Here is a 10,000-nt window from a genome sequence, read left to right on the forward strand (position 1 = left end):
TTTTGAAAAAACGATTCCTTCTGGCAAGGGTGACAAGATGATCTCACGAGGAGTTTTAACTGTTGGGCCACTTGAATGAGGTCTCCGTGACTTATCCAGCTTGACAGTACCGACATGCTCCAGAAATAGCACTGATGAGCATTGCACTGGAAGCAGCAGCCAGTCTTTACCCCTTGAACCACCCAAATGGTGTGAAGCAACATTTGGTGTCAAATGACACTGAGCAATTCCCAAACCGATTTTCACCACAGTAGCCAATCTCAAGGTATTGACATGTGTCGTGTGCAGATTGTGGACGAGCAATGTAGACGCCATTTTCCAAGATGACCCAGTGCAGGTGGCGATAATTGAAGCATGACATGTTGCTCATACAATTTCCTGATCAGGTTTTTTTCATAAGCAGCAATGTGTGCATGCTCAACTATTCCGGAGTTTATTACAATGCAGAAGTTTCCAAATTGTTTATGAGGACAATACATAGGACAAGGACAAACATTTTGATTTGATGTCCCGTACTCTACAGAACGTTGGTGCAGTCGAAGCAGTTCCTTGGCAAGGTTATACTGGGTGGTTTGCCATTGCCTTCCAGCATTGTCAGTGTTACATCCTATGCTAAGCTTCAAGCAAGGAAGCAGCACGTAACATGTTTAAGTCTTCGGTATGACTCGGGCAGGGTTTTGAACCACCGACCTCCCAAACTCAGAGCAGATGCTCGAACCATTGAGAGACAGAGACAGAGAGAACTTTCACTCCAATTAAAAAATAAAAATAAAAAAAATAAATAGATTTTAACCTCGACAAGTTCAAACAAGTCAAACTGGATACTTTGGCTGAGGATATCACTTGTAAAGTCTGCTCAGATTTAGATTTTCTGTCTTTGCAATCAAATCGGCATTCGGCAAACTCATGTTGGACATTTTTTCTAACCTTGGCACCATTTCTCATCGCATGTTGGTTAGTGTCCGCTACTGCAGTCATCTTCCACCCCAAACCCAACTCCTGCTAACACTCACCTCACTTTCAACTCTGGCATCGCAAGGGTCCTCAGCCTAAATAATAACAATTTTATGATTCTTCTGTGCCATGCTTTCAATAAAATATTTTATCACAGCACAATTCAAATTTAAAGCCTTCCTATTCAATATTAAAACTCATCCGGATTGAGAAAAAAATAAAAATAACGGGGAGTTCAAACACACAAGCATAAAGTTAATTATCATTTTTAATATAAAAGTTCCACAAAAAATGACAAAGGCAAAAAAAGGTCAATAGCCATTTATAAACTCCAATTTTGCCTGTGAAACATGAGCACTCAAGCAGAGCACACACAGTTCATATTTTGTACGCAAAAAAGAAGAACAATTATATTATGGACACATCGAAACATGTGGAGTGTGACAAGCACTCCACCAATCCCCATTGGACACAGTCCACACCAACCGTGTCCAGTGAGGATCGGCAGAGTGTTCGTCACACTCCACACATTTCGATTTTCCCACCAATCACATCACATGCCTTCTGGTTGAATGGCTTGCATTAGCAGGAACAATCGTCTGGGTGGCAGATGGATGATTGTTCTGTGCGGATTATGCGGTTTTACCATGTGACATAATCCGTGGTGATGCTCACCAAAACAGTCAGGAGGTGCGTCTGATATGTATGTATGTGTGTATGTGTGTATGTATGTATGATCAAAGCAAACTTGCTAGAGATCAGGAAAACTTACCTCATGCCCCAGGCAGATTGCAGAATCCGTGAAGCGTTTCCGCTCCATTTTGAAAGCTGTTCGCTCCTGAGCAAAACGTTGCTGCTCAGCCAAGAAACTCTCACGCTCCTCAAGCAGATACGAATCCTGCAGGAGTGCCTTGGTCTCCAAATCCGGTGGAGAGGTAAATTGCTGCTCAATGGGGTTTGGACATTATGTTGAAATTTATTTATTTTAATTCAATGAGCACAGAGTCACATCTTGGCCTGGCAAAGTGCAGTACAAAACTAAACAGGTTAATGTGCAGAGGTTCCATCATTACCTTCAACACTTTTTCATGCAGGTACAGCAACTTTTGGCACTCGCGGAGCTCAGACTTCAAACACTCAACCACCTCTGGCTCAGATGTCATTCCTTAAAAGGTTCCAACAGGACATAGCTTTAAGCAAACTTGGAAAAAAAAAACCCCCCAAAAAATAATCAAATCAAATCTTATGGAAACACTGGAATAAAGTTTGAGATTGTAAAACATGGTTCAAACATTTTGGGGAGAGTTACCCTCAAAAGGAGGCTTCTCAATATGTATCGTCAACATGCGATCGAACACATTCTTAAAGTTCAATAGATCATGTCAAACCTTTTAAGAACATTTTTCATACAAATTCAGAAGCTTGTGTACATTCATTATACACGACGGTTCAAATTTTAGTGAAGTCATGAGCATGACAAACTAAACTGCCTTGCAAACGATTTGGGAGCAGGGGATGAAATAATAATAATTAATAAAACCCACCTTTTATTCCAAGTTCCTTGATGTGAGATTTCAAAAGCTGCCATTGCTGCTTTGTGTCACTCTCCAGTTTCTCAATATCCTCCAGTTCCACGATGACAAGCTAAATAAAACCAGAAAACCCATCATAACATTGCTCAACCATGTGCAGGGTGAACCGATACAAATTCAAAGGTATTCTCTGGTGAGGAGAGACCGACAACTGAAGCCGACTATCCTGCACATCTGATGATAAAGCACAAAAATCTCAAAACAACCGTCTCATGGTTCACGTGGTGCTGCCTTTTGAGGGACACCATGGGTCCACGGTTTGAATCCTTTTCCACCTATCTCATCAAGTAAAGCAAAGTCATACCCATCCGACAAAAGCCAGGTTGCTTCAAAGTGAAACATCCAGAGCAATGGCAGCTGGAGTGAGCCACGAAAGCAACAGTCAAGGTGGTGTCAAAGACAGCCATAACAAGCTTGCACCTCAATGTGAAAACAACCACCTACAGTGAAAGGCTTATAGATCATTACAACACATGTACAATGTTCAGATGGCACAGATGGCACAGCATTGTAAAATAGAAGAACCTTCCATGTGCTTGAGGGTCAAATATGTCAAGCTTCTTCAAAATGTCCACCAAAAGCAAAAGTTTGCCTGCTTGTAAAGTACAGACTAAACTGGAGTCGGTGAAATAACCTTGAAATTGAGGTCACCTTTCCTCCTGCACGTTCCACCACAACAAGCTATCAAAAGAAAACATATTGGTGTGACAGAGGGCAGTGCTCAAGCAAATATCCAAAACTATGTAATGATTTACACCTCTGAATAATCCGGCTTCCTTTTGACAAAGCCAAACAGTACAAAAGTTCGTCACATTAAAAAAAAAATTAATAATAATCATACCGTTTCAATTTTTTTTAATTAAACAACACACATAACTTTGCGAAATGATGAATATTATGATACTGATGAAGAACTGCCGTTGAGGTCCGTGGGGTGACCAGGAGCATTGCCAAGCAAGAGTACCTTGAACAAAAGGTTCTTTCCTGCCAGGTACCTCTTCACCTGAGAAACGAAGCAGGTATGGAACCAATCCATAAAAAGTTCAGACATCACCCACGCCTTCCTGTTTGCCCTCCAGTACACGGGCAGCACCTACATGTTTTTGTTCAGTGCACGTTGGTTCAGGGAATGGTAGAGTATCATGGGCTTTTCCATGAAGTCCCCTTCGGCTTTTGCGCAGAGAAGGGAGACCCTGTCCATTGTGGCCTTGAAGTCGGCTGCTTTGCCCTCGCCCTGTGAGATGAACGTTCTGGTCGGCATCTTTTTCCAAAACAAGCCGGTCTCATCAGCGTTGAAGACCTGCTCCGGCACGTACCCCTTCTCCTCGATGAGGCTCACGATTTCTGCAGCGAGTGCCTTGGCCACGTCGTGGTCCATGGAGGAATGCTCCCCTACAAGCTTTACGTATGCATTGTGGGTAACTGCAGGAGAGGCGAGTAGTCTGCACATTGTTTGTGGGAGATTTTCACAGGTGATGCTGTATTCGGCAGCTGATAATAGATGTGGTGAGCGATGTCAAAGTGTAATTAGTCCATATATACTAAATAGCCAACTGCTAATTACACGAATAGATATGCTGAACGTTTCCACTCCTTAACTCAAAGGACATAACATCTTTCCTATCTGCAGGCAGATTATACTGAGCGCTTTTAAAATGTAACAGCTCAGATGTTGATTTACACTAAGATACGATGAATGTTTCCATTGTGTAATGTCCGTATGTGGCGACCTGGTAATTACTGGATACATCAATCAATGCTGTAACTCATGGGGGATAGCGTTGTGGGGAATGATGCGTTACACTGGTGAGACATCCCAAGAAGCTACAATATAGTACTTACAGTACCATATGTTTAAAGTGCACATTGTGAGATGTTCCGCGAAACTACGTTTACCCCACAAAGCAACAATACACATGCATGAAACAGGTCATGTTCTCGGCTCATGGAATACATGTTTCTTTTGCAGACGTACAGTATTGCACTGCATATACATCCAGCTGCTTTGTGCGTGGAAGATACGTTTTAGAACTGTTACGCTCACGGGAGGGAAGGGGGAACCCAAAAACACGGAACCCACGAATGTTGGGATCCGGGTGTGCGTGTGTGCATGTACATATATATATATATATATCAAATCAGCCTCAAAACTGCATTTTTCGCATGCATCCCAACAGTTTCAATGCAATTATATATCTGATGCACAATTAATATTTTGGAGAAAACGTCAAGTTTTTTTTTAGGGTTGCCGATTTATCAGAACATATTGGAAGCAGTTTGGCTGTTGTCCCATGCTTTCGGAAATGGTGCAGTTGCAATGTGTGACAAAGTACAATCTGGACAACCTGTGAAGTTTCAGCTTCCCTCACTGCAGGAAGCTCTGCGGTAGTCATCGCAGCATGAATTTCATGGTTCAGCAGTGTGAGCAGCTGGTGCAGCTTCAGATTCTGCGTGTGCAAGGACTGCTGCCGAACTTCTTGCTTGGACAGCAGAGATGACAGCATGGCTGACTCGCGTCTGAAAAATGAAGGGGAAACGATTCCCAATAATCAAAGTATTATGTCACAAAAACAAAATTGCAATTTCACCACCTCCTCCAGGTGGCGAGAGAAGGCATACCTACATGATGACAATGGACATATGATAATAATGGATGAGGATGACAATGGCAACCCTACAGCTCTGCTTTCTACTCAATCAAGAAGCACCGACATCACAAATATTTTTTTGAAAAATACATTTTTAAAAAATGGTTTAATTTGCCAGGAGACAAAAATTAAATTAAATTAAAAAAAAATAAAAATTTAAATGCTCAGGCCCAAAAAAAACTATGTACCGACATGAAATCGGAAGAGCAATGTTCAGGATCCGGCCAAGTACACAGGTATTGCACTCAAGTCGTGCTATGAAGGTACTGGACGAGATGATAAGGAAGAGTTTGGAGATGGAGATTAGCAACAAGCAACGGGTTTAAGAAAGGGTAAGGGGGATGACAGATGGGATGTTCATTCTGAGACAGCTGGTGGAGAAGAGGTTGGAGGTGCAGGGTGAATGGCATTGGATTTTGGGTACTGCATTGGGAAATGGCCTACGATACTGCCCTGAGAGAGATAGTGATATTGAGATGGATACGAGTGCTGGAAGGGACGTACAAGGCAACAAAAGGAAGAGTTTGGTTGGTCCTCAGATGTCAGAGTTCATTGTGAACATCGCTTGAAGCAGGGAAGCGCTCTCAGCCAACTATTCATCAAGGTGATGGAACTCGTAAGCAGGAGAGCAAATATGAAAGGTATTTTGGGGAGGATGCTGCATGTGGATGATTAGGCTGTTGGGGGGGGGGGGGAGCAAGCGGGAGATGGAACGAAGTACTGGGGAGAGTGGAAGGATGCATTCCGGAAGGTTAGACTGAAGACGAATATGGAGAAGACAGAGGTGATGTAGGTTGGAAGCAGAGAAAAGAAATCATGTTGGAGGGAAGATCAGACAAGGAAATAGGTTTGACTTTGTGGGAGGAACAGTGACTGGGGATGGCAAGTCGGAGGCAAGGTGCGGAAGAGAATTCAGGTGGGTGTGAATGCATGGAGGGTGGAGGCAGTAATGGTAGACTGAAAAATATCAAGAAAATTGAAAGGGGAAGGTTTGGTGTCTTGTGCGACGCCGGCCTACCTTTAGTCTTGAAACGATGGTACTGACAGACAACAACAGATGTTGCAGATCTGTGAGAACACCTATGTCAGGAGGATTGTGGGAATGAAGATGGTGGATGAACTGAGGGAAGAGACTGGTGTGCAGATGAGCTTGACGGGGAGATTGGTAAAAAGTTGGCTGACCACTTGGTGTGGACGGGGGAAGAGTGCAGATATGGTGAAAAGAGGGAGGTAGATAGTAGTTGAGATGGGAAGACTGATATGAGGAGGGATACCAATAAGGTGCGGATGGTTGGAGAGTGGAGATAGTTGGCTGAGAACAGGTGGAAAGTGGAGAAGTATTGTGGTCGAGGCAGGGCAAAAGCTTGGTACCATTGGACCTCACCCCCTTATTTAAAGAAGAGAAGATGATGTACCCCTGAAACAATTATCGCAAGATAGATTCATTTTCGTTTTCGTCGGACATTGCAATACAATATTCATGTGGGGACAACAGCATTCTATCTCCAAAATGAATGAATATTGTTTGTAGTGTGAAGCATTAACTTGCTCATCTTGACACTATTAACAATTGGAACGGCACTCTGTAGAGTGCATACCTCCACCAGGCTGAACAGTTTATGTTTTGGATCACACCGATAAGCTGGGTCTGCATCTAGAGGTGAACAAAAATCTAATCACCTTGTTCGGGTCACATATCCAACTCATCCACCTGGTTTTGTCATAATCCGTCCACAACTGTCTCAAATATATCATGCTACATAACGTTTTGGCCCCATTTCTCACTTGTGAACAATCACTAAAAATTATAGTATCAAAATTTAGATATTCACCAAAATCGAATCAATTTGTCCATGTCACACACCCAACCTGTCCACAAAGTTTACTCCGAATCCATCCCCAACTTGTTGAGATATCCTGCACAGAAACAGACAAAGAGGTGAAAACAACCACAGTCCACCTTCGGTGGCAGAGCTAATCAATCGACGTGTTTACCGGTGCTGCAAGTCTCCTGTCCTCCATGAGCTGCGGCGACCATCTGGCCGACCCACACAATTGAGCACCTCCATCGCTGAACAAAAACATCAATTACTTTCCTTGGATTGAGGAGCTTTCACAAGCATAAAACATGACAAGTCAACACTGTTACGAGCACAACTTGGTTGCCAAGGACAATGATGGGGAAATGAAAATTTGAAAACCACCAATAAGCAACCTCAAATCACTACCGGGGAGAGGCTGGGAGAGGGAACAAACAAACTACATTACACGTCAGGCTGATGCTCGACATACACATAGACTTATCCTTCTTGGTAGTTTGCAGCAAAGCAAGCCGTTGCTTCATCCTGTTCATTGCATGCTCTGCTCGTTTCTGCTCATGAGAAAATTTCACTCGGGCTTGTTTCAGTGCCTGCTGGATCTTGATCACCTGCATCCAAGGAAACATTTATATTCATGTCACCTGTACATCCCTGCACAGCAAGACAGCATTTACATCCCCTCTCAAGCCTTGTATTGCTACAATGTGGAGCCATTCATTTTGGCAAACCAGCAAAGATCAAGGTTGGGTGGGTGAGGAATCTTCGAGTTTCATGTTGTAAATGCAACAAATCAACAGCCATATGTGGAGATTTTAAGATGCATAAAGTTTCTTTTTATGCAAATATGATATTGCCTACAAACTTGGAGCACTCTAATTAGGTGTGGGTAGGAACAAACAATCAAATAAAATAAAAATAAAAATACAATATTGTTAACAAATAAATAAAAGCATAAACATGACAAAGGGAGCAAGCATTGATAAAATTCAGTTTGTCTTATACCCTTAGTTTTACAACCAGATCCTCCCAAAATACTTCACATCCAATCAGATAAGTGCTCAAGCTCTAAATAACCGCATTCAACATGGCACAAGGTTTAACAAGAGTTCACTTTCAAGGAACTTCAATGCACGAGGAGCGCATCAGACAAAGCCCGTGCTACGATTGCTAACCTGATCGTTTGTCTGTGCACCACGCGTTTGAAATACAATATTGAATGTCAAGCAAGGAAACAGCAGGTACATTTTTTAAATGTTTGGTAATGTCTGCTAGGAGTTAAACAGCCGACCTTCCAGACTCGGAGCGGACTTTCGAACAAATATGCCACAGGTGGTTCATCACTCATACCTCCTGCCAATCGAAACGCTGAGATCAAGATAGCCCAAGCACTTTACAAAGCACAGATATTATATATACACATCTTTTTCTGTGACTTGTGCTGCAGCTTTACCCTCTGGTTAATTACAGGTCACAATTTGGATATTTCAACCACACTCATAATTAGAAGGGCACTCAGGAGTGCATGTACTTCCGCCACGAATTTCCTCATCCACGAGAACATATTGTTACGAAAATGGCCCTTATTGGACTCCTAAATATAGGATTAGCTCAGATCCCCCATTAAATGCATGTATAGCTAGGTTGTTTGGTAAAGTGGACATTATATGTGTGTCAGGAGGTGTAAGAGGCTGTTTTGTTGTCTGAGCGGTGGTGGAACAAGAGCCCCCTCTTCTTCCTCCCCTCTACGGACGATAGGCCCCGCCCAGTCGGCTGGGAGGGTGTGGCCAAGGGGAGGAGGTGGAGCTAAGGGGAGGAGTTAGTCGGCTTCGCCGAGAGAGGTGTGCTCGTGTGTCGAGAGAGAAAACGAAGACCTCAGGTTCAGGTTCAGGTTCAGTTTGGCAGTTTGGTAAACTGCAGGCGGTTGAGAGGCTGCTCGTGTGTCGAAGGAGCAAACGAAGCGAGCGAAGGCTTCGTGAAAGAGAATAGTGTTTGGAGAACAGTCGCTCTCAAGAGGGTGCTCATGTTTCGAAGCGAGCGAACGTAAGAGGCGGCCTGCATGGAGAGAGGAACAGAGGACGAAGCGGAAGTCGGGCTGCGAGGCGGGAAGGCAGAAGAGGAGACGCCGGAGCCTCTGACGGTCCCTGCTCACACCAACGGCTCGACACCTTGATTTGGGCCTTGTCTGAGGAACAAGCCAGGCCTGGATTTGTATGCTGGACCGTGAGAGAGATCAGCTGAGGCCCATCGTCGACATTGCGCGGGGCCAGAACGCGCTGAGGAGGGCGTGCACACGTGGTGACTTGAGGAGGAGTACGGCGCCGCCATCTTGCCACGTGGTGCATTCGAGCTGGGAGTTCGAATCCGTGGACATCCGCCTGTTGCGAGCGACATTCATGCTTTTGACACTGTCCTCTCGTCCATGAAACCTCAGCAAGTACTCTGTCTTGTCTTGCATGCATGCTGTCCATCTTTGTCTGCATGTTGTCTAAAGCATATTTCGGTAGCGACCACCTCGAAGCCTGTAGTCCGTGGTTCTAGTTAAGAACGGGTTGAGGATTGTTAATAAAACCATTGTCGTGAAATTTGCTTGTGTTGTGTGTTCCCGATGTGCCCCATTGAAATGATTTGTGTCGCGCCAATAAATCTGGTTAATTCGTATGAAGTTGCTGCTATGGATTAATTTGCGTCACGTCCAGGAACGATCCGTTCGATTGGCATATAAAACTAAAATGGTTACAGACTGGCAGAAAACGCTCGGCATCTGACACAACCAGTCTGTAACCAGGGGTTCTCTTTCCCCAACTGGCAAGGTATAAGGATTACATTGGTATCGCGATTGAAGGCGCGTGACCCGAGGCCTGTGCTGAGCCGGCCGGCGTTATAAACCCCGGAGACAGCCGGAGTGGGTTGAGAATCCCTCCGTCGCTGAATCCTTAACAATATCACGCCCAATACATGTTTAAAATATCATGGTACGTTATGTTAT

The 10,000-nt window shown here is 44.0% G+C and overlaps 1 protein-coding gene and 1 long non-coding RNA gene across 9 annotated transcripts in view; one reads left to right on the forward strand and one right to left on the reverse strand.

Moving 5' to 3' along the window:
- The window catches only part of SSX2IP (SSX family member 2 interacting protein), a 63,484-nt gene that overhangs the window by 18,596 nt on the left and 34,888 nt on the right, over nucleotides 1-10,000 (reverse strand). For all 8 annotated transcript variants that reach the window (XM_085886114.1, XM_085886110.1, XM_085886115.1 and 5 more), the window contains exons 6-11: nucleotides 7,487-7,622; nucleotides 7,190-7,265; nucleotides 4,892-5,063; nucleotides 2,499-2,598; nucleotides 2,028-2,119; nucleotides 1,727-1,897 (exon numbers count right to left, since the gene is read on the reverse strand). In XM_085886114.1, the coding sequence (XP_085742240.1) occupies nucleotides 1,727-1,897; nucleotides 2,028-2,119; nucleotides 2,499-2,598; nucleotides 4,892-5,063; nucleotides 7,190-7,265; nucleotides 7,487-7,622 (747 nt within the window). The remainder of the gene's footprint in view (nucleotides 1-1,726; nucleotides 1,898-2,027; nucleotides 2,120-2,498; nucleotides 2,599-4,891; nucleotides 5,064-7,189; nucleotides 7,266-7,486; nucleotides 7,623-10,000) is intronic.
- Nucleotides 5,976-10,000, forward strand: part of LOC147025277 (uncharacterized) — a 60,527-nt gene continuing 56,502 nt past the window's right edge. Inside the window, exon 1 of the long non-coding RNA XR_015059438.1 lies at nucleotides 5,976-6,110. This is a non-coding gene — a long non-coding RNA (uncharacterized LOC147025277). The remainder of the gene's footprint in view (nucleotides 6,111-10,000) is intronic.

Source organism: Eptatretus burgeri, chromosome 6, assembly GCF_056783735.1.
Source record: "Eptatretus burgeri isolate ZD-2024b chromosome 6, Ebu_testis_v1, whole genome shotgun sequence".
In the NCBI taxonomy this organism is placed as follows: domain Eukaryota; kingdom Metazoa; phylum Chordata; class Myxini; order Myxiniformes; family Myxinidae; genus Eptatretus; species Eptatretus burgeri.